This window comes from Musca vetustissima, unplaced genomic scaffold, assembly GCF_032173495.1.
Source record: "Musca vetustissima isolate MV318-11 ecotype Yass unplaced genomic scaffold, APGP_CSIRO_Mvet_v1 utg335958, whole genome shotgun sequence".
Lineage (NCBI taxonomy): Eukaryota > Metazoa > Arthropoda > Insecta > Diptera > Muscidae > Musca > Musca vetustissima.
In genome coordinates, this window is record NW_026879989.1 from 1 (window position 1) to 24,725 (window position 24,725).

At 37.0% G+C, this 24,725-nt stretch overlaps 1 protein-coding gene across 1 annotated transcript; it reads right to left on the reverse strand.

Annotated features, from left to right (window-relative positions):
* Positions 1 to 548: 548 nt before the first annotated feature.
* LOC133325240 (tubby-related protein 4-like) lies at positions 549 to 24,345 on the reverse strand (the record flags this gene model as incomplete). Its single annotated transcript, XM_061534023.1, has 3 exons — positions 24,235 to 24,345; positions 1,080 to 1,244; positions 549 to 1,008 (listed from the first exon to the last, which is right to left on the reverse strand). Coding segments are annotated over exons 1-3 (721 nt in total), but the record flags the coding sequence as incomplete, so codon positions are not given.
* Between the last annotated feature and the right edge of the window lie 380 nt (positions 24,346 to 24,725).

Here is a 24,725-nt window from a genome sequence, read left to right on the forward strand (position 1 = left end):
GCTGATGGTGGTCTTTATAGACCAGCTGATGGTGGTCTTTATAGACCAGCTGATGGTGGTCTTTTTAGACCAGCTGATGGTGGTCTTTATAGACCAGCTGATGGTGGTCTTTTTAGACCAGCTGATGGTGGTCTTTATAGACCAGCTGATGGTGGTCTTTATAGACCAGCTGATGGTGGTCTTTATAGACCAGCTGATGGTGGTCTTTATAGACCAGCTGATGGTGGTCTTTATAGACCAGCTGATGGTGGTCTCTATAGACCAGCTGATGGTGGTCTCTATAGACCAGCTGATGCTGACCTTTATAGAAGGAAATATTCTTTAAAAATCCACGCCTAAGGCAAGGCAGGACCTTGAAGAAAATATTCTTTAAAAATCTACGCCTAAGGCTAGGCTGGACCTTGAAGAAAATATTCTTTAAAAATCTACGCCTAAGGCTAGGCTGGACTTTGAAAACAAAACTCCGCGCCTACAGCTATGCTGGAGCTTGAAAAAATATTCTGAAACAGGAAGATGGTCTTAAATAAAATGTTCCTCTTTATACACACCTGCATTCGTAACACCCGGCTCGGATTCTTCACCTTCTTCCATTTTGAATTTTTCACACGACCATGACATTGATGTTATCCCAACATCATTGCACAGTTGGACCTGTGACACCATAGCACCATGGACATCCATAACAATAACTTGTCCCTGAGTTGTACCAAAGTAAACCTGTTGATCATCGGGTGTCCATATACCACAGGTAATGGTCGATTCTAAATTCAACATCGATGACCAATAACGTTGACCCGCCACTGAACCGACCAATACAAAACCATCCTGATAGCAGATCAATGCCATGCGACCATCGTGGGACCAGGAGAAATGCGTGACTGGGGTATTGCGATCATTGATCAGCTCTATCGACCATCGACCCTCGTATTTAATCCATACAAATATAATGCCGGAACTATCACAGGATGCCAATTTTTGATATGGTTCATTCCATTTGACTAGTATAACCTGAAAGAGGAGGATGAGGAAAGGTGTTAATTGATTCAAAGTTCGGAAATAAAATTCAGGTGGCTACTCACATCTGATCGGTGTCCTCTTAAATTGTAATTTGTACGTAAAGGATATTCGACATTTTTGCGACAATGTGATGTGGTGAATGTCACTCCGACAATGCCACGAACATTACCGGTGGCCAGCCAGCCTTCTTGATAGTAATTGGTGCGATTTAATTTCCAGCCATCGTCCTGAAAGAGAGGAAGTGATACATCATTAGTTTTATGGATTATGAAGAAAACGGGATATTTATTCAAGAACCAGCCAACTGTAGGCGTGGATTTTTAAAGAATATTTATTCAAGGTCTAGCCTAGTTTTAGGCGTGGATTTTTAAAGAATATTTTTTTCAAGGGTCTGCCTAGTTTTAGGCGTGGATTTTTAAAGAATATTTTTTTCAAGGTTCTGCCTAGTTTTAGGCGTGGATTTTTAAAGAATATTTTTTCAAGGTTCTGCCTAGTTTTAGGCGTGGATTTTTAAAAAATATTTTTTCAAGGTCTAGTCTAGTTTTAGGCGTGGATTTTTAAAGAATATTTTTTCAAGGTCTAGTCTAGTTTTAGGCGTGGATTTTTAAAGAATATTTTTTCAAGGTTCTGCCTAGTTTTAGGCGTGGATTTTTAAAGAATATTTTTTCAAGGTCTAGTCTAGTTTTAGGCGTGGATTTTTAAAGAATATTTTTTCAAGGTCTAGTCTAGTTTTAGGCGTGGATTTTTAAAGAATATTTTTTCAAGGTCTAGTCTAGTTTTAGGCGTGGATTTTTAAAGAATATTTTTTCAAGGTCTAGTCTAGTTTTAGGCGTGGATTTTTAAAGAATATTTTTTCAAGGTCTAGTCTAGTTTTAGGCGTGGATTTTTAAAGAATATTTTTTCAAGGTCTAGTCTAGTTTTAGGCGTGGATTTTTAAAGAATATTTTTTCAAGGTCTAGTCTAGTTTTAGGCGTGGATTTTTAAAGAATATTTTTTCAAGGTCTAGTCTAGTTTTAGGCGTGGATTTTTAAAGAATATTTTTTCAAGGTCTAGTCTAGTTTTAGGCGTGGATTTTTAAAGAATATTTTTTCAAGGTCTAGTCTAGTTTTAGGCGTGGATTTTTAAAGAATATTTTTTCAAGGTCTAGTCTAGTTTTAGGCGTGGATTTTTAAAGAATATTTTTTCAAGGTCTAGTCTAGTTTTAGGCGTGGATTTTTAAAGAATATTTTTTCAAGGTCTAGTCTAGTTTTAGGCGTGGATTTTTAAAGAATATTTTTTCGTGGATTTTTAAAGAATAAGGTCTAGTCTAGTTTTAGGCGTGGATTTTTAAAGAATATTTTTTCAAGGTCTAGTCTAGTTTTAGGCGTGGATTTTTAAAGAATATTTTTTCAAGGTCTAGTCTAGTTTTAGGCGTGGATTTTTAAAGAATATTTTTTCAAGGTCTAGTCTAGTTTTAGGCGTGGATTTTTAAAGAATATTTTTTCAAGGTCTAGTCTAGTTTTAGGCGTGGATTTTTAAAGAATATTTTTTCAAGGTCTAGTCTAGTTTTAGGCGTGGATTTTTAAATAATATTTTTTCAAGGTCTAGTCTAGTTTTAGGCGTGGATTTTTAAAGAATATTTTTTCAAGGTCTAGTCTAGTTTTAGGCGTGGATTTTTAAAGAATATTTTTTCAAGGTCTAGTCTAGTTTTAGGCGTGGATTTTTAAAGAATATTTTTTCAAGGTCTAGTCTAGTTTTAGGCGTGGATTTTTAAAGAATATTTTTTCAAGGTCTAGTCTAGTTTTAGGCGTGGATTTTTAAAGAATATTTTTTCAAGGTCTAGTCTAGTTTTAGGCGTGGATTTTTAAAGAATATTTTTTCAAGGTCTAGTCTAGTTTTAGGCGTGGATTTTTAAAGAATATTTTTTCAAGGTCTAGTCTAGTTTTAGGCGTGGATTTTTAAAGAATATTTTTTCAAGGTCTAGTCTAGTTTTAGGCGTGGATTTTTAAAGAATATTTTTTCAAGGTCTAGTCTAGTTTTAGGCGTGGATTTTTAAAGAATATTTTTTCAAGGTCTAGTCTAGTTTTAGGCGTGGATTTTTAAAGAATATTTTTTCAAGGTCTAGTCTAGTTTTAGGCGTGGATTTTTAAAGAATATTTTTTCAAGGTCTAGTCTAGTTTTAGGCGTGGATTTTTAAAGAATATTTTTTCAAGGTCTAGTCTAGTTTTAGGCGTGGATTTTTAAAGAATATTTTTTCAAGGTCTAGTCTAGTTTTAGGCGTGGATTTTTAAAGAATATTTTTTCAAGGTCTAGTCTAGTTTTAGGCGTGGATTTTTAAAGAATATTAGGCGTGGATTTTTAAAGAATATTAGGCGTGGATTTTTAAAGAATATTAGGCGTGGATTTTTAAAGAATATTAGGCGTGGATTTTTAAAGAATATTAGGCGTGGATTTTTAAAGAATATTAGGCGTGAATTTTTAAAGAATATTAGGCGTGGATTTTTAAAGAATATTAGGCGTGGATTTTTAAAGAATATTAGGCGTGGATTTTTAAAGAATATTAGGCGTGGATTTTTAAAGAATATTAGGCGTGGATTTTTAAAGAATATTAGGCGTGGATTTTTAAAGAATATTAGGCGTGGATTTTTAAAGAATATTTTTTTCAAGGTCTAGCCAAGTTTTAGGCGTGGATTTTTAAAGAATATTTTTTCAAGGTCTAGCCTAGTTTTAGGCGTGGATTTTTAAAGAACAGTTTTTCAAGGTTCTGCCTAGTTGTAGGCGTGGATTTTAAAGAATATATTTTCAAGTTTCGGCCTAGTTTTAGGCGTGAATTTTTAAAGAATATTTTTTCAAGTTTCGGCCTAGTTTTAGGCGTGGATTTTTAAAGAATATTTTTTCAAGTTTCGGCCTAGTTTTAGGCGTGGATTTTTAAAGAATATTTTTTTTAAGGTCTGGCCTAGTTTTAGGCGTGGATTTTTAAAGAATATTTTTTTAAGGTCTAGCCTAGTTTTAGGCGTGGATTTTTAAAGAATATTTTTTTAAGGTCTAGCCAAGTTTTAGGCGTGGATTTTTAAAGAATATTTTTTTAAGGTCTAGCCTAGTTTTAGGCGTGGATTTTTAAAGAATATTTTTTTAAGGTCTAGCCTAGTTTTAGGCGTGGATTTTTAAAGAATATTTTTTATAAGGTCTGGTCTAGTTTTAGGCGTGGATTTTTAAAGAATATTTTTTTAAGGTCTGCCCTAGTTTTAGGCGTGGATTTTTAAAGAATATTTTTTTAAGGTCTGCCCTAGTTTTAGGCGTGGATTTTTAAAGAATATTTTTTAAGGTTCGGACTAGTTTTAGACGTGGATTTTTAAAGTATATTTTTTAAGATTCGGACTAGTTTTAGACGTGGATTTTTAAAGTATATTTTTTTTAGATTCGGACTAGTTTTAGACGTGGATTTTTAAAGTATATTTTTTAAGATTCGGACTAGTTTTAGACGTGGATTTTTAAAGTATATTTTTTAAGATTCGGACTAGTTTTAGACGTGGATTTTTAAAGAATATTTTTTCAAGAACTGGTCTAGCTTCAGCAGGCCTATGAAGACCACCTTCAGCAGGCCTATGAAGACCAACTTCAGCAGGCCTATGAAGACCACCTTCAGCAGGCCTATGAAGACCACCTTCAGCAGGCCTATGAAGACCACCTTCAAAGGCTCTCTACAGGTATAAAGACCCTCTTTAGCTCGTATATAAAGACATCCTGCAGTTGATTTGACCCCTTGAATTTTCTATCCATTTTAAAAACGTTTTTCCTAGTCTGCTGTCCTCCCTAAATCGCCAGTCATTATGGGTATTTCTGTAAAATAATTTCCTTCAATTGTCCAACCACTGAAATGATTTTGTCGCCGCTGCCACTAAAAACGATTAAACCACTTCCGATTGCAATAATAAAAAAAATACAAAAAAGCAACAACCAGTGAACAAAAGAGAACCCTTTAGCCGGGCAATTCGGAAAAAAAATATCCAGCAATCTGTAAACACACCCAACAACCAGCCATTGAAGCCACCACAACAACAGCAGCCAACTAAGCCCGAATATGTTTTCTGTAACAAACTGTGAATTGCCATTGACAGTCTAAATGGCAGGTTGGGTGGCTGGCTGCCTGGTTGAATGGCAGGCAAATGGCTTTAATAATTTGTTAGCCGGCTATCAAACAAATTTATGCCCTGCACCATAGAAACCATAGGCGGGTGAATGAGAGGAGAGACATCGACCATTGGCCAGAACATTTATGTGGGTGCATTCCAAAAGGGTTATGTAGTTTTTTTTTTTGGTTTGCGGATAATAGACATTTGTAGGCCTTATGCTAGTCTGCTCTATTGCCCTGGTGTTATGTAAATCAGTATCCGGTCCACATGAAATTGAAAAAATGAATGGCGGCTAAGTGGTTGAGAAAGGACACCACCATCACCAACTAGCAATTGCATGGGAATCGCCGTCATCATCACACAGACAGACACACACACATTGATGGGCCCACATTTCTATTCGCAATCTATTTTGTTGGGCATTTTGCCAACAACAACAACAAAAATATTAAAAAATATATTTTCCATTATAACAGCCAAATTTAAATGAATGTTTCAATTTATTTACTTTATTTTATTATTTGTTAATATGGCCATGTGTGTGTGGGTGAGTGCGTTTTGGGACATATGGTCGTCGGTGATGTACTCGAATTCAATGTCATGTTCGAATTGTGTTGTCCCATTTTGGAAAAGGCAGATATTTTTTTCAATGCAAGTGGGTACCCATCGAGGTTGAGATTGGAGATTCCAACAACTCGATTACGAATATTATCTGTAGTTTGTCAAGACCCAGCTAAAAGCTTGGATTTTTAAAAAATATTTTTTTAAGGCATGCCTATAGGCGTGAGGGTGGCGTAGGGGATGATAGATACCAAGCAACGGCTCTGATTGGCTTTAACATGGCGAAGTCCAGGCTTATCTTGGTCCCTCTTTCATCTCAATTGTGGGCACTGACCTCGCGTGGTGCCATCTGGGGTAGATATTTTCATCACCCGATGAAATAGTGAGCTAATATGTGCCGCGAGTTCACCAATAAGAACTATAAAAAATGGGTTGAGGCGTCGGGTTAGTTGCCCACACTCGGAAAACCGAACCTACTATGAAAAAGCAAAGAAAAAGAAAACCAAACCCCCTAAAGTTGACGACCCCCGCAAACGTATAAAGGACCACGATCTGCGAATCTGCACTTGGAATGTGCGCACGTTGTACAGAACAGGCGCAGTTTTCGCTATGGCGGATGTACTCAAGAAGTTCAAAGCCGATATTATTGCCTTACAGGAAATGCGATGGAAAGGGACAGGCGTAAGTAAATCTGACGATTACTCACTGTATTATAGCTGTCATGAAACGAAACATGAATTTGGATGCGGATTTATGGTGAACAGCAAAATAAAAGTCTTCGTCTCCAGATTCACTCCAGTAGATGAGCGAATTGCTATAATCCTCATAAAAGCGAAGTTCTTCTACATCAGTCTCATTTGCGCCCATGCTCCGATCGAAGATAAAGATGAACAGGCCAAAGAAATATTTTACGAGCGCCTAGAAACAGCATATGATCGCTGCCCTGGCCACGACATTAAAATTCTGCTAGGAGATTTTAATGCAAAAATCGGAAGGGGAAAATATGTTTGGCACCGTCGGAAAATTTAGCCTTCATGAAGAAACATCCGATAACGGCATGAGGTTGATTGACTTCGCGGCAGCAAAAAACATGGTAGTTAGCAGCACCAGATTCAAGCATCTCGATATACACAAGGCCACCTGGATTTCCCCCTATCGAACAACGAGAAATCAAATTGATCATGTTGTGATAGACGGAAGGCATTCATCCAGTGTATTAGACGTTCGATCGATCCGAGGAGCGAATATCGATTCGGACCACTGCCTTGTAGCACCTAAGGTACGCACGCACCCGTCTTAATGTAGCAGCAAAGGCGCAACCTAACACAACACGGAAACTCGACGTCGAAAAGCTGCAAACACAATAGGTAGCCGAGGCCTACTCCGCTCAACTTACCCAACTGCTTGACGAAAACATCCCTTGTCCTGATAATAATATAGAAGCACAGTGGCAGACTATTGCCCACTCCCTACAAACTGCAGCAAAAGCAACACTTGGGTACCAGAAACCACCACCAAGAAACGATCTGGAGTATCGTAATGCTACTGATATGAAAAACGCAGCGTATAGGGCAACCCTGCGGACAATAGCAACACGTAATGCGATGGAGAACTATCGGGAGAAAAGGAGGGAGGAGGAACGTATTTTCAGAAAAAAGAAGAAAGAACAAGAAAAATGTGAACGTGAGCAAATCGAGAGGTACAGGAGTCAAAATGAAGTCCGGAAATTTTAGCAACGAGTAAATACCAAATCGAAGGTTTTGGTGCAGGAACATCCTCCTGTAGAGATGAAGAAGGAAACCTGGTGACAGATACAGACAGCGTGTTGAGGATCTGGAAGGAGCATTTTGAAATGTTTCTGGTATCAAATAGTAGCGGTGAAGAGGATACCCCAGAACCAATAATAGATGAAGGTATACACTCTATACCATCTAGCCAAGATGGGTTCAGAATAGCAATTAATCGGCTCAAGAATAATAAAGCAGCAGGAGCCGACGGGTTACCAGCCGAACTATTCAAGACTGGTGGTCAGGTGCTGATCAGGAGCATGCACCAGCTGATTAGTACAATTTGGCTAGAGGAATGCATGTCCAATGATTAGAACCTCAGCATCCTGTGTCCCGTGCACAAAAAAAGAGACAAGACGATATGTGCCAACTATAGAGGAATTAGCCTTCTTCCCATCGCATATAAAGAGCTATCCAGTGTGCTGTGTGAACGATTGAAGCCAATGGTCAATGACATTATTGGGCCATACCAAATGCAGCTTCAGAACTGGCAAATTCACCATTGACCAGATTTTCACTCTGCGTCAAATTCTGGAAAAGACCCACGAAAAACACATCGGCACATACCAGCTATTCGTTGACTATAAAGCCGCATCAAGCCGTTCAGAGGTGTTTAAAGCCACGCCTGCATTCGACATTCCTGCGAAATTAATACGGTTATGCAGGATAACTTTAACTGACACAAGGTCAACAGTTAAAATCGGAAAGGACCTCTCGGAGCCCTTCAATACCGAACGAGGATTAAGACAAGGTGACAGTTTGTCGTGTGACCTCTATAACATCCTCTTGGAAAAGGTGATACGAGAGGCAAAGGTGACAGGTGACTCTGTACACCAAACAGCATATGTTACTCGCCTATGTCGACGACATCGACATAATGGGTCGAACATTGCGAACGGTAACAGCCACCTTTGAACAAATTGAGAAGTAGTCTGCCAAAGTGAGACTGGCAGTAAGTGACGAGCAAACCAAGCTGATGGTATCAACGAGCAAGACGTCCAGTAGACTCAGATAAGCTGTGGAATTTGAGAACTACAGCTTCGAGGTAGTCAAAGATTGTATATACCCAATGGTACCGCTCTATGAGGACTCCCTTCTGTTCGTCTATAAAGACTCCCTTCCACTATCCTATAAAGACAACAATCAACTCATCTATAAATACTCCCATCACTTCGTATAGAAAGACTACCTTCAGCTCGCCTGTAAGGCCTCTTAGAGCTTTTCCCTGGTCGGCTATAGGGATTCCCTTTAGCTCGTCCATTGAGAATAGCAGAATATAAATGAAGAATGGGGTAGAATATAAAAACTCCCCCTGTTCGTTTGTAAAGAGTTTCCACCTCGTATAAGGTATGCATTAATTATACGCACCCCATTACCCCCCCCCTTTAACCTACCATTCTTTTAATTATAAAATAACAACAACAAAAAGAAAATTAAAATAAAATGAGAAAAGTTTTTCATTTTCAAATAACAAAAACAACTTCTCATCAAAATTTGATTTGATTATTTAAATTTCATCTATGCATAGTAGTCAAGTAAAATGTTACGCATCAACGATATTTTAATTAATTTATTATTGTTTTTCCATTTTATTGTTTATGTCTGGAGGGTTAAAAGAAAATTGGGAAAATAGAGCAGAAATACCTGTGGCTTCCCATCCCTTAGAAACAGAATTACAAAAAAAAAAAAAAAAAAAACAGACCATAAAAATAACAACAACAAGAATAATAAATTACATAACTGTTACAAATTGAATTATTGCGCATTGTATACTTTTAGATGACAAAAAACTCGAATGAACCTTACAAAAATATTGTGTCAAAATTCAAAACTTTTATCGTCTCTAATACAAAATTATTTACAAAAATTCCCCCTCATATGGTCACTGAAAAATGAGGTTAAAAAATATCTACTTTAATATTTTTTTTTTTTTTTTGAAAATCCATGCCGGAATGTTCATACAAAATTGTTTAAAAAGGTGATGGTCTTTAAGAACATCAGGTTTAGAACTCATATGGCCCTGTAAAAAATATTGTTTAAAACATCAGAGATTGTAACCGATACAAAATCATTAAATAAATCCACGTCGGGATGTTAACAAAACTATCCGCATTATGATAGTCACTGAAATATTTTTTTAAGAATTCATGGCGGGATGGCCACTAAAAATGGTTTAAAGCGTCTGAAGGGTATTTAAAAAATCCACGCCTTAGAATGATGTTTAGAACTCAAATGAACCTATTGAAAAACATTATTTAAAAAATTAGAGCCGAGATTGTAAGCGATACAAAATTATTAAATCAATCTACGTCTAAAAAAATTTAAAAAATCTACTGAGGGGTTGTCTTTAAAAAAGATTAAAAATATCCATGCATATAGATAGGGAAGATCTCATCTTCCCTAAATAAAGTTGTTCCCAAAATCGAAGACTATAGTATTGATGGTCCGTAAAAGTATTTAAAAAAATCCAGACATTGAAACAAAATCAGTTAATAAAATTCTAGCTTTGAAAAAAATCCTGGCTTATGAAAAATATAATGTTAAAAAATCCACGATTATAGATTCAATGATCTTTCGAAAACTAAATTTTTAAAAGTCCAAGTTTACAGTTATTAGAAAAAAATCCACTATTGAAAAAATCCACGCTTATAACTTGGGAGGTTCTTAACAAAATATTATTTTGAAATTCACAATTATTGGTGGAGAACTTTTATTTAAAAATCACTCTTCGGTTGGCCCTTGACAAATATTTAAAAGAAACGTATTCGGATGACCCTTGAAAAAACATGTTCAAAAAATCCATGCATATAGCCAGGATAGTCTTGGAAAAAAATATTTAGAAAATCCTCGCCTATAAATTTGATAGGCTGAGGAAATTGGGTACATAAAAAAATTTCTTCAAAAATCCACACTCACAGCCGGTACCTAATAAAATGGTTTCAAAAATCCACGTCTATAGCCGGTACCTTTTTTAAAAATCTACGCCAATGAGTAAGTAAATCGTGGGCAATTTGAGATGTACAGGAGTCAGAATGATGTCCAGAAATTTTAACAACGAGTAAAACACCAAACCGTATCAAATATTCTTGTAGAGATGAAGATGTAGACCTGGCGGTTATTTTGCCCAAATAGTGGCGGTGAAGAAGATACCCCAGAACCAATAAGATATGATGGTATATAATGTATACCACCTAGCCAATATGAGGTCAGAGCAGCAATTAATCGGCTGAAGAACAATAAAGCAGCAAGTGCCAATGGATTACCAGCCGAACTGTTCAAGACCGGCGATCAAATGCTGTTCAGTAGCATGCACCATATCATTTGTACAATTTGGCTGGAGGAATGCTTGTTCAATGATTGGATCCTCAGCATGTTCCCCAGTGTCCCGTGCATAAAAAACAAGACAAGACGATATGGTCAACTATAGAGGAATAAGTCTCCTTCATATGGCATATTAAGTGCTATCCAGCATGCTGTGTGAACGACTGAAGCCAAGACCAGATTTTCACACTGCATCAAATTCTGGAAAAGACACACGAAAAACACATCCACAAATTATTCGTATTCAGAGGTGTTTAAAGCCATGTCTGCGTTCGATATTCCCAAAAAATTAATATGGCTGAGCAGGACAACTTTAACTGGCCCCTCAATGCCGATCTAGACAAGGTGACAGTTTGTCGCGTGACCCTTTTAACATTCTGCTGGAAAAGGTCATACGAGAGGCAAAGGTAAACAGAAATGACACTCTGTGCACCAAACATCATATGTTACTCGCCTACGCCGACGACATCGATATAATGGGTCGAACATTGCGAGAGCTAATAGCCATCATGGAACGAATTGAGAAGGAGTCTGCCAAAGTGGGTCTGGCAGTTAATAAGGAGAATACCAAGCGGATGGTTACAACGCACAAGACGTGCAGTAGACTCGGACCAACTGTGGTACTTGAAAACTGCAGCTTCGAGGTAGTTAAAGATGTTATATACCTTGGTACCGCCATAAATAAAACTAATGACATCAGTTTTGAAATTTGGAGTGTTGACCAACAAATGCTACTATGTAAGCAATTCAGAAACGAGGTAACCTCTCGCCAGACCAAACTCACAATCTACAAGACGCTGATACTACCCGTGCTGTTGTATGGATCAGAAGCATGGATACTTGCACAAGCAGATTAGGCAGCTCTCGGAGTGATTGAGAGAAACATTTTCCGAAAGATCTATGGGTCGATCTGCGTCGACAGTGAATATCGCCGTCGAATGAACCACAATCTATTCGACGGTGATATTCTGCACAATCTATTTTCGGACATCGACGTAGTCAGACGTATCGAGCTGCAGCGACTACGTTGGCTAGGTCATGTCGTGAGAATGGATGAGAATGCCCCACCACAAAAGGCATATAAAAGCGATCCAACTGATGGCTCTCACAGAATTGGAAGCCCGGTGGTCTTTTAAATTGGAAAAAGCTATGCACAAAACCGTCGCGCCTGAAAATCTTTTTTAAGTTCGGCTTATGGAACAAATGTTCTATCACAAGCCAGCTAATAAGAACCCAATGTACCAAAATTTCAGCGAATTCGGTTGAAAAAATGCGCTCAAGAACCACAATATACCGAAAATTGAGGGGTGCCCTTATATTGAGGGGTGCCCTAAACATGGACCGATATAGCCAATCTTCGAACTTGCCCAGCCTGCAGACAAAATTTATTACAATGCAAAATATATCTCAATCTACTCAATCCTTAAGAGGCTAGTTTGGTTACAACAAAGACTATTACGCTGATCAAGAATATACATAATTTATAGGGTCGGAAATGATTATTTCGATGAGTTAAAACGGAAAAACAAAATGAATATACCCTCCATACTATTGCGGAAGGTATAGAAATTAAATCCAACATTGTAGCTCAAATGATCCCTGAAATATATTATTGAAAAAATCTGCAAATCCACGCATATAGTTGAAGAGGTCCTTATTGGCCTGAAGATTCCTTAAAAAATTTAATTTAAAAAAATCTGAAATTGTCATTCCATTTTTTTTTAAATTTAAAACATAAAAGTGGGAAGTTCTTTGATAAAATATTTTTTTTTAATTCGATGCTCAATGCTCTGTTGGTACTTGGAAAAATATATGTTTTATGAAATTCAACCTAAAATCCAACACCTGTGTCTGCGTATCCTCTGGCCTATGACTGGCCACTAATTTTCTTAGGTTAAATAACTTCCCTTTTGTATAATCCCAACTATATACATGTATGTATGTGAGAATATTTGTTTGTATATATTTATGAATGAACTCTCTAAAATACAATCTTGACATAGATTTTTCGGGTCATCCCTAATTGTAGGTCAAAATATTTTTCACAACAATAAATACAAACATATATGTATATACGAGTGTGTGTATATATATCTAATGGTATGCAAGTGCCACACATGTTTGGCTAAGTGTGTGCGCCCCTGTTTATATATGTTTAGAAAAATAAAAATACAAAAAGTAAAAAAAACCACCCATGAATATAAAAGTAAAATATTGAATAGAAGAAAAATATTAAGAGTCAATAGACTGACTGGCTGACATTGTGTTGTGTTTTAATGTGTATGCTTCTGCTGACGACGACGTTAAATTTTCAAATGTTTTTTTTCGGATTGTTTTGAGAATTTCCGATTTAAAAATAGATTAGTTTTGCCATTTTTGTAAAATGTGTGTGAAAGTTTGTTTGTTGTTGTTTTTTTTTCTAAGTAAAAATACAAAAGTACCACCATCACAACCACCACATCATTATAATAAGGTCAATGTCAGAGAGGCGTGCAACGGATGCCGATCCATCGTTAATGCCATCACATTTAGAACGTGGCGTATAATCCGCAGATCTAAGGCAAATATATTTGAATGGCGCCAAAGGCCTTACATTTCTAATTGTTTTGAGTGGCGCGAATAAAAAGGTGAGGTGGAGAAAGTGGTTGGCTTTCATAGGGTGGAAGTAAAGGGGGAAGGGATGATGAATGCAAATGCATCGATACATTCATCAATGGCAAATGAGGCGTAGTTAAATTGAAATATTTGCAAAAATAAGTGTTTTTGATAATAACCAGTTCGATAAAAACAATGAATGAATGCAGTGCTTATTTCATAGAAATATATTATTTGAAAAATCCACACCAATAGCACGGATTGACCTTGAAAAAATATACACAGACGGGTCGGATAGTATTGAAAAATAAGGTTTAAAAAGCAGCCACACCTATTGGTCGGATGGCCAATGAAAAAAAAAAATAAGAAAATTAACCCCTATTATTTAAACCCGTAAGGAAATTCGGGGCCGAATATATGATACCCTGCAGTAGGCTTCAAAATACTTTAAACAGAATTGTATGTCACAAATCTTCTGTAACACAAAATTCTATTCAAAGATCGTTGGAGCGTTTAAAGAGTCTAACATCCCACATGCAATGCTGATAAGACTGTTATTGTTTTTTTAATCCATGCCAGGGTTATGGTTGAGTCACTCCAGGCATAAACCTTCTTCTTATTTTTCACTACTTTCATAATTTTTCTCAGCAAGCGATCTTGCACAGACTTCTAGCTTCGGAAGAGTCTTCCTATTCTCATATAGGATTAACCTTACTTTTGGCTGCCACCAATGACACTCCACCTGAAGTCTGTATATAAACTACGGCTGCATACGCCTTGGAAAATCCCCTATTTTCGAACAAAAATCTTGACCGATTAAACTTTCCCTACTTCATACATACTATAGATAGGTATGTACCAATAGCGTGTTAAAATTTGTAATTTTTTCAAGGGCAAGCCTACATTTGGGGTTTGATTTTTAAAGAATATTTTTCAAGGTCCAGCCTACATTTAGGAGTGGATTTTTAAACTATGGGCTGCACAAAGCTATAATACCTACACAACTATGATGTCAGGGCATTATAGCTTTGTGCAGCCCAAAGAGTGTAACGCCGCGAAATATTGGTCCTAGACCCATCTATAAGAATACCGATCGTCACCACCTATAAGTATACTGAGTCGATCTAGACATTAGTGTCCGTCCGTCTGTCCATTATAATTTGTAAACACGATATAGGCCACAGTTATGGACCAATCTTCACGAAATTTTGCATGTAGGATGGGTTCGGTCTAATGAAGACCCCTATTGTTTTTGGTGAACATCGGTTAATATTTTGGGGATGAAATGGACCAAAAACTGTATTTTTTGTCTAATTTTCTGATCGCCCCAGAGGCCGGAATTATGGCCAAACATCTCGAATTTTAACATGGATAAAGATCGATCGATGATAAAGATCGATCAATGGTCAAATGGACCCTTACTTTTATGTGCAAAATTACAAAATCTGTATTCTATAGCGTATATATTTACTCCTGAAGGACATAGAGCCGAGAAGTTAATAGCATATTCAGGAGGAGTGGTTGGCCTTCAAATTGATACCAATTATATTGTCGTATGTACTTGGATGTGGGAGTTACATGTAAATATTTACAGGTGCTTACGTATTCGGATATTAGTTAATAAACCATTTCCACACTAGAGGGCGGAAATATAGCGCTGATCGCTTTGAAATGTTCCATGAGGTTCCAGTTATGGTCAAGGACAACGCCTATAATTTTCGGTGATGATCAGATAATAAATTTCGGATGAAGTGGGCCGAAATTTTTTTTTTTCAATTCGATCTATAGGCTACAATTATAAGCCGAACATCACAACACAACCCGCGGTGAAAGGAGTATGGATGTACTGAATATCGGTAATATTCCGCAAATATTTCAGTGTAAGGAAGAGGTGTTGTTGACCTCTAATCGGGCAAGAGGGTGCAACTATCACAAAATATTACCCAGGCTCGGAATAAAAATCCGCTCCGCCCACTGCTTTTTCATTAGCTTGGGTAGGAACATGAACATATGGGAACTATATAGAAACTGGGAATTACATGTATTGAATATTTTTTGGGAATAAGTTTTTTATCTATTAGAGGCACTTCTGCACCTTCAAAATATATTAGAAAATGGGTTAGGCCATTTAAATGAGGTCTGTGTTAAATCATTGACCCCATCTCGTAAAAAATTCTGTAAATATATTGTTCAACATCCAATATTCTGGAATGCGAAGATGCAATCCGATCAGTTATAAAATACTGCCGAATCCTTCTCATGGCCGAAAATGGGGCCGGACCTTTATATGTGGGTCTAAGACAAAACATGAACCTATACGACCTCCAAAAATATTCTTTAAAAATCCACGCCTTATTGGTCGATTAGTCCTCGAAAAATATTCTTTAATTCTTTAGTATTGGATGGTATTTGAAAAACATGTTTTAAAAATACGACCCGTATAGGTCACACTATGTTCGACTTCAGCAACCCTTTCTTTTTTTAAAATTCATAAAAAAAAATATTTTATTTGTTTTGTTAAAAGAAAGTGCATTGAAATCCGTTTCTAAGAATCGTGAGAAATTTTGAAAAACACTTTTTTTCATTCTTTTCTCTTTCTCTCTCTCCCTCGCTCTCTCGCTCTCTCTCTTTGATTTTTCGTTGAGTGATCGTTAGCATTTTCCCAAACGAATATTTGTTTCATTCCGATGTATGTTTGGCACGCCAATCGATCTGTGCGGGCCTTCTTAAAGATTTGCTACATCTTTTGAAAATCAGTTCTCGCGAAACATTCGAACAACAAATGTTTGAAAAAATTACACGTTTATAATTTTTCGCCGGAAAAAATACAAAACAAATTGGCGTGTTGAGTTTCGGAATTTTGTGTTGTTGTGTTTTTTGGTTTGTTAAAAAAAACAGATTTCCTTTTCGTCTTTCATTTTACCGCATAAAAATTCATGATTGTCTATTAGAACATAAGTATATATATTTATACCGAATGACAGATGCGGATTGCGGAATCATAAACAAAAAAAATGTGTTATTTCAAATAATCTCTGAATCTCTTTATAATTTTTTTAATATAGTTACAAAAAACATCCCAATAATCATCCATATAACATCATCATCATGAAGTGTTCGGCTTCGCCATTAGCCGCCAATTTGTTGTTGGCTTTTTATGCCGTTTTATTTTCACTTGTGATTCAAGTGGCCAATGCATCGGTATTTGGTATTGGAGCCCGTATGTTCGGCGATCAATTGCTAATGAAAGATATTCTGCGAACGCCATTTATCTCGCTGACCAAGGAGACTGTCATTACCTTCAATTATGCCATACCGGAGCCAATTACCTATATTGAAATGATATCGGATGAGGTAAGAATGAGAAAAAAATACAAAAATCCAATCTAGGATTTTCGGTTAAGAAGAAAGAAGAGAAATATTCTTTAAAAAATCCACGCCTTATCTGGCCGATTCGACCTGCAAAAATATTCTTTAAAAAAATCCACGCCTTATCTGGTCGATTCGACCCTCAAAAATATTCTTTAAAAAAATCCACGCCTTATCTGGTCGATTCGACCCTCAAAAATATTCTTTAAAAAAATCCACGCCTTATCTGGTCGATTCGACCCTCAAAAATATTCTTTAAAAAAATCCACGCCTTATCTGGTCGATTCGACCCTCAAAAATATTCTTTAAAAAAATCCACGCCTTATCTGGTCGATTCGACCTGCAAAAATATTCTTTAAAAAATCCACGCCTTATCTGGTCGATTCGACCTGCAAAAATATTCTTTAAAAAATCCACGCCTTATCTGGTCGATTCGACCTGCAAAAATATTCTTTAAAAAATCCACGCCTTATCTGGTCGATTCGACCTGCAAAAATATTCTTTAAAAAATCCACGCCTTATTTGATCGATTCGACCTGCAAAAATATTCTTTAAAAAATCCACGCCTTATTTGATCGATTCGACCTGCAAAAATATTCTTTAAAAAATCCACGCCTTGTTTGATCGATTCGACCTGCAAAAATATTCTTTAAAAAATCCACGCCTTATTTGATCGATTCGACCTGCAAAAATATTCTTTAAAAAATCCACGTCTTATAGGTCGGTTCGGCCTGCAAAAATATTCTTTAAAAAATCCACGTCTTATAGGTCGGTTCGACCTGCAAAAATATTCTTTAAAAAAACTACGCCTTATTTGATCGATTCGGCCTGCAAAAATATTCTTTAAAAAATCCACGCCTTATTTGATCGATTCGAACTGCAAAAATATTCTTTAAAAAATCCACGCCTAGTGGTTCGGACCTTGTGAAAAAGTTCTTTAAAAATTCTGTTGTCTCCTTGCAGGAAATCTACGTTAATGTCGATTTCAGTTATGAAAATGATTTAATTAACGGAACCATCCGACGAATGTTACCAAATATTACCCAGGATCCAACCACTGACTCGGAAAGCAATAAAGACCCCTTCGAGGTGTTAATACAAATCTATGGTTATCATCAACTTCCTCAGAATGTAAATTCCCGGTATATTATAAATCGTGGTCAAAATCTTTATGACCTACTGAAATCCAGTGCGGAACCTGAGGCCACCATCAAGGAGACATTAAATCTCATGCGCGAAGATAGCAGAGCCCTGGAACATATGGACGAGGAATATGTTGAAGAGAATAATGATATATCATCAGATGTGGATGATCATCATGTGGAACACCATCAGCCTCCGGATCTATCCGACGAAGCTCTGTTCAATTCGAATATGAATAAAATCGTTCAATTGGGAGAGAGGCAGGAGGGTAAGGCAATGTCTGATTTTTCAATAATGGAAAAAATAATGTATTTCATTATCTTCAGGTGACTATTTGCTGTACCATGCCGATCAAACCTCCCCGGACACAACCGATGAACCCACAAATCACTCGGTGATATTTTATTTTATCGACAACAGTTTTATAACTTGTGTGGAATTTTTTATAATTGATGTAAGTATTAAAAAATGCAATTCAGCTCAGCTGAATTAGGTTTTCGATGGAAAAATTTCAATTCAGGTCAGCTGAATTGGGTTTTTATTGGGAAATCTTCAATTCAGCCCGGCTGATTGACGTTTCCCTTGGGAAATCTTCAATTCAGCCTGGCTGAATAAGGTTTTCTATAGGAAATCTTCAATTCAGCTTGGCTGAATAAGGTTTTCTATAGGAAATCTTCAATTCAGCTTGGCTGAATAAGGTTTTCTATAGGAAATCTTCAATTCAGCCTGGCTGAATAAGGTTTTCTATAGGAAATCTTCAATTCAGCTTGGCTGAATAAGGTTGTCTATAGGAAATCTTCAATTCAGCCTGATTGAATAAGGTTTCTCATAGGAAATCTTCAATTCAGCCTGGCTGAATAAGGATTCTCATAGGAAATCTTCAATTCAGCCTGGCTGAATAAGGTTTTCTATAGGAAATCTTCAATTCAGTCTGGCTGAATAAGGTTTTCTATAGGAAATCTTCAATTCAGCCTGGCTGAATAAGATTTTCTATAGGAAATCTTCAATTCAGCCTGGCTGAATAAGATTTTCTATAGGAAATCTTCAATTCAGCCTGGCTGAATAAGATTTTCTATATTTTCTATTATAAATCTTTAATTCAGCCTGGCTGAATAAGATTTTCTACAATAAATCTTCAATTCAGCCTAGCTGAATAAGGTTTCCTTTAAGAAATCTTCAATTTAGCCTAGCAGAATAAGGTTTCCTTTAGGAAATCTTCAATTCAGCCTAGCTGAATAAGGTTTCCTTTAGAAAATCTTCAATTCAGCCTAGCTGAATAAGGTTTCCTTTAGGAAATCTTCAATTCAGCCTAGCTGAATAAGGTTTCCTTTAGGAAATCTTCAATTTAGCCTGGCTGAATAAGGTTTCCTATAGGATAACTTCAATTCAGCCTGGCTGAATAAGGTTTTCTATAGGAAATCTTCAATTCAGCCTGGCTGAATAAGATTTTCTATATGAAATCTTCAATTTAGCCTGGCTGAATAAGATTTTCTTTAGGAAAACTTCAATTCAGCCTGGCTGAATAAGATTTTCTTTAGGAAAACTTCAATTCAGCCTGGCTGAATAAGGTTTCCGTTAGCAAATTTCAGCCATTAACTAATTCCTCTTTATGCCTTTCTTTAGCACTATTTAAATCACCCGCTCGCCACCAATTCCCATCCCATTGTCGAATATGAAAAACTGTCACAGCACACCCTCAAGGCAATTGTCACAGATCAACACACAACCAGCCTGTTCGTCGAAATGCATATCTATGGCTATGAGCCAAATGACAAACCTGTTGACTTTAAATCCTATTTGAAAAGTGGCCAAGTAGTCACAGCCAGTGATGGTGATGATGACGATGATATTGTGGATGTGCGAATACAACTGCCATTGACAGCGGAGAGACGCACTCGTGTCCTATTCAATCAGGCAGAAGCCGGAGCAGCAGAGGCATCAGCAACTGACGATGCTGGACAACAAGTCGGCATTTATAATTGGTTGATCGTCCTGATGATGACGACTTTGACAGTTCTAATGATTGGACGGCACAATGGCTATGGTGTTTAGAGTGCGCCGTCATTGTTTGTCGGGATGCTGACGACGATGATGGTGTCTGCGAGCAATGAATGGATGCTGAATGCCATTGTATTTATTTGTGAAGTATTTATTTATTTAGAATTGTCTAAGTTTTAATTTATCTTTGTATGTGTGCGTGTATGTGTGTAATATTAATATGAAATATATAACAAGTATTTAGTAATTAAATTGTAATTTCGAATTTGGTTATTAATTTACTTATTTTAGCAAGGGAGGTCCCTATTGAAATAATTAATAGCCTGTTTCACGAAAACGGGTATGGAAGGGTAGTTAGGATGATAGATACTAAGCATCGGCTCCGATTGGCTTTAACATGTCGAAGCCCAGGCTTATCTTGGTTCCTCTTCCATCTCAATTGTGGACACTGAGCTCCCCGCGGTGTCACCTGGGATAGCTATTTTCATCAACCGTTGAAATAGTGAGCGAATATGTGCCGCGAGTTCACACATAAGAACTACAAAAAATGGGTTGAGGGGTTAGTTGGCCACGCTCGAAAAACCCCTCCTACTATGAAAAAGCAACGACCAAACCTGCTCAATGTTGACGACTCCCACAAACGTTTAAGGGACCACGATCTGAGAATCTGCACTTGGAATGTGCGCACGTTGTACAGAACAGGGGCAGTTTTTGCATTGGAGGATGTACTCAAGAAGTAAAAAGTCGAAATTATTTTCATACAGGAAATGCGAAGGAAAGGGAGTGGCGTAAGTAAATCCTAAGATTACGCCCTGCCATGAAACGAGTCATGAATTTGGCTCGTCTCCAGATTTACTCCAGTAGATGAGCGATTTTCTATAATCCGTGAAAAAACATCCGACAACGGCATGAGGTTGATTGACTTCGCGGCAGCAAAAAACATGTTAATAGCAGTATCAGATTCAATTCAGATTCGATATACACAAGGGCACCTGGATTTCTCCTGATCGAACAACGAGAAATCAAATCGATCATGTTGTGATACACGGAAGGCATTCATCCATTGTTTTAGACGTTCGATCGATCCGGGGAGTGAATATCAATTTGGACCATTACCTTGTGGCAGCCAAGGTACGCACCCGTCTTTATGTAGCAGTAAAGGTGCGATCTAATGTAACACGGAAACTCGTCGTCGAAAACCTGCAAACACAATAGAGAGCAGAAACCTACTCCGCTCAACTTACCCATCTGCTTGGCGAAAACACTCCTTGTCCCGATAATAATATAGAAGCACAATGGCAAAGAATTGCCCCGACCTACAAACTGCAGCAAAAGCAACAATAGGGTACCAAAGTCCACCATCAAGAAATCCATGGTAGGATCAGGAGTGTCGTAATGCTACTGAAGCGAAAAACGAAACCTGCAGACAGTAGCAAAACGCAATGCAAGAGAGAATTGTCGGGAGAAAAGAGACAGGAAAAATGTATTTTCAAAAGAAAGAAGAGAGACCAAGAAAAACGTGAGCAAACCGAGATTTACATGAGTCAGAACGTAGTTTGGAAATTTTACAAACGAGTAAAACACCAAACCTTAGGCTTTGTTGCAGGCACATCGTCCTGTAGAGATGAAGATGGAAACCTGGTGACAGATACAGACAGCGTGTTGAAGATTTGGAAGGAGCATTTTTCAAAGTTTCTGGTATCAAATAGTGGCGGTATAGAAGATAGCCAATAAGAGATGATGATATAGATTATATATCCAAGAACAATAAAGCAGCAGGAGTCGATGTCTTACCAGCCGAACTATTCAAGACTGGTGGTCAGATGCTGGTGAGGAGCATGCACCAGCTGATTAGTAAAATTTGGCTAGATGAATGCATGCCCAATGATTGCATCAGCAGCATCCTGTGTCCCGCACACAAAAAAGGAAACAATACGATATATGCCAACTATAGAGGAATAAGTCTCCTTGAACTTGAACGTGGAACTTGAAAACTACAGCTTCGAGGTAGTGAACGATTTTATATACCTTGGCACAGCCATAAATAAAACTATTGGCATCAGTTTTGAAATTCGGAGAAGGATTGTGATGGCCAACAGATGCTAATATGGTCTGAGAAAACAATTTAAGAACAAGGCCATATCTCGCAGGCCAAACTCACACTTTATAAGACACTGATACTACCGTGCTGTTATATGGATCTGAAGCATGGGTACTTACGCAACCAGATGAGGCAGCTCTTGGAGTGTTTGAGAGAAAAATTCTCGAAAGATCTATGGGCCGTTGTTATATCATCTATTCTCGGTCGACGATATATTCAGACATAGTAAGCTGCAGCGACTACGTTGGCTAGGTCATGTTGTGAGACCTTTGAGGGTCATCGGAGCTATAAGCATTAACTTTTCTAAACTGTATTTTTGGAGGACCAACCGAACTATAAGCTTACATTTTTTTAAATAAAATTTTGAAGTTCCATCCGCCCAATAAGCGAAGACCCTATAAGCGTGGATTTTTAAAAATAATATTTTGGAGGCTCATCCGACAAATAGGCGTGGATTTTTAAAAATAATATTTTGGAGGCTCATCCGACAAATAGGCGTGGATTTTTAAAAATAATATTTTGGAGGCTCATCCGACAAATAGGCGTGGATTTTTAAAAATAATATTTTGGAGGCTCATCCGACAAATAGGCGTGGATTTTTAAAAATAATATTTTGGAGGCTCATCCGACAAATAGGCGTGGATTTTTAAAAATAATATTTTGGAGGCTCATCCGACAAATAGCCGTGGATTTTTAAAAATAATATTTTGGAGGCTCATCCGACAAATAGGCGTGGATTTTTAAAAAATAATATTTTGGAGGCTCATCCGACAAATAGGCGTGGATTTTTAAAAATAATATTTTGGAGGCTCATCCGACAAATAGGCGTGGATTTTTAAAAATAATATTTTGGAGGCTCATCCGACAAATAGGCGTGGATTTTTAAAAATAATATTTTGGAGGCTCATCCGACAAATAGGTGTGGATTTTTAAAAATAATATTTTGGAGGCTCATCCGACAAATAGGCGTGGATTTTTAAAAATAATATTTTGGAGGCTCATGCGACAAATAGGCGTGGATTTTTAAAAATAATATTTTGGAGGCTCATCCGACAAATAGGCGTGGATTTTTAACAATAATATTTTGGAGGCTCATCCGACAAATAGGCGTGGATTTTTAAAAATAATATTTTGGAGGCTCATCCGACAAATAGGCGTGGTTTTTTAAAAATAATATTTTGGAGGCTCATCCGACAAATAGGCGTGGATTTTTAAAAATAATATTTTGGAGGCTCATCCGACAAATAGGCGTGGATTTTTAAAAAATAATATTTTGGAGGCTCATCCGACAAATAGGCGTGGATTTTTAAAAATAATATTTTGGAGGCTCATCCGACAAATAGGCGTGGATTTTTAAAAATAATATTTTGGAGGCTCATCCGACAAATAGGCGTGGATTTTTAAAAATAATATTTTGGAGGCTCATCCGACAAATAGGCGTGGTTTTTTAAAAATAATATTTTGGAGGCTCATCCGACAAATAGGCGTGGATTTTTAAAAATAATATTTTGGAGGCTCATCCGACAAATAGGCGTGGATTTTTAAAAATAATATTTTGGAGGCTCATCCGACAAATAGGCGTGGATTTTTAAAAATAATATTTTGGAGGCTCATCCGACAAATAGGCGTGGACTTTTAAAAATAATATTTTGGAGGCTCATCCGACAAATAGGCGTGGATTTTTAAAAATAATATTTTGGAGGCTCATCCGACCAATAAGCGATGAATTTTTGAGGACAAATGGTATATCTACTGAAGGACCTTCCGAACTATAAGCGTTGATGTTTTATTTGTATTTATTTTGGAGGACCACCCGAACTATAAGCGTGGATTTTTCTAAACAACATTTTTGTAGGACCTTCAGACAAATAAGGCGTAGATTTTTTTAAGGACCATGCGAATAATATTTTTGTAGATTTTTTAAATAATATTTTAAATTTTTGATTAAATTTTTTGGTGTAACACGACTTTGTCTGAAACTGATTTAGTGCAAAAAAGATTGGGGTCTAGAACCGATAGGCAAATTTGTCTCCTATTAGCTTTAAAGCTACCGCTTTAAATTGCTTCCAAAAAGTTTTTTTCAAAATCTAACACACATTTTTTTATTTTCAAGACCTCCCAAAATTGTTAATAAAAATACCACAACAGCACAATAACAAGTAATTTTACTCTTGACAGCAAACATTTGGTTGGTTGTTCGAAAAAGTTGTTATTAAAACCAAAAACTTACCTCTGGTATATCATCGGGAACTTTTCCCATCCAGGATAACGACAGAATTGTGCAATCGCATTTTGTATTCGTGTTGCGCTCGAAATGGAGATGCATTATTTACAGACGTTTTGCTAGTTGTACGGTTAATAGTTGATGGCTAAATGTGTGTGTATGTGTGTACGAGGAGGAGGAGGTCCTTCGAGTTGGCTTTATTGCTGCTGTTGTTATTCAGGCGGATACTGTTTCTCTTCGTTTATATATGTACGGATGTTTATGGAGTGGGGGGAGTAAATTTGATTTTGTTTGCCTTTCGGTTTTGGTTGATTGATTTTTTATGGCTGTTGTTGTTACTCCTTCTTCTCTCTGTATATGTGTGTAGATTTTCTAAATGTGGATACAGATTGACTGCAATTTTGCTTATGATTTTCTTTATTTCTTCCTTGTGTCTGGGTAGTTATTGGGCGGTTGTTCCTTGAATCTACTTCTATTTTTTTTAAATTGCAATATTT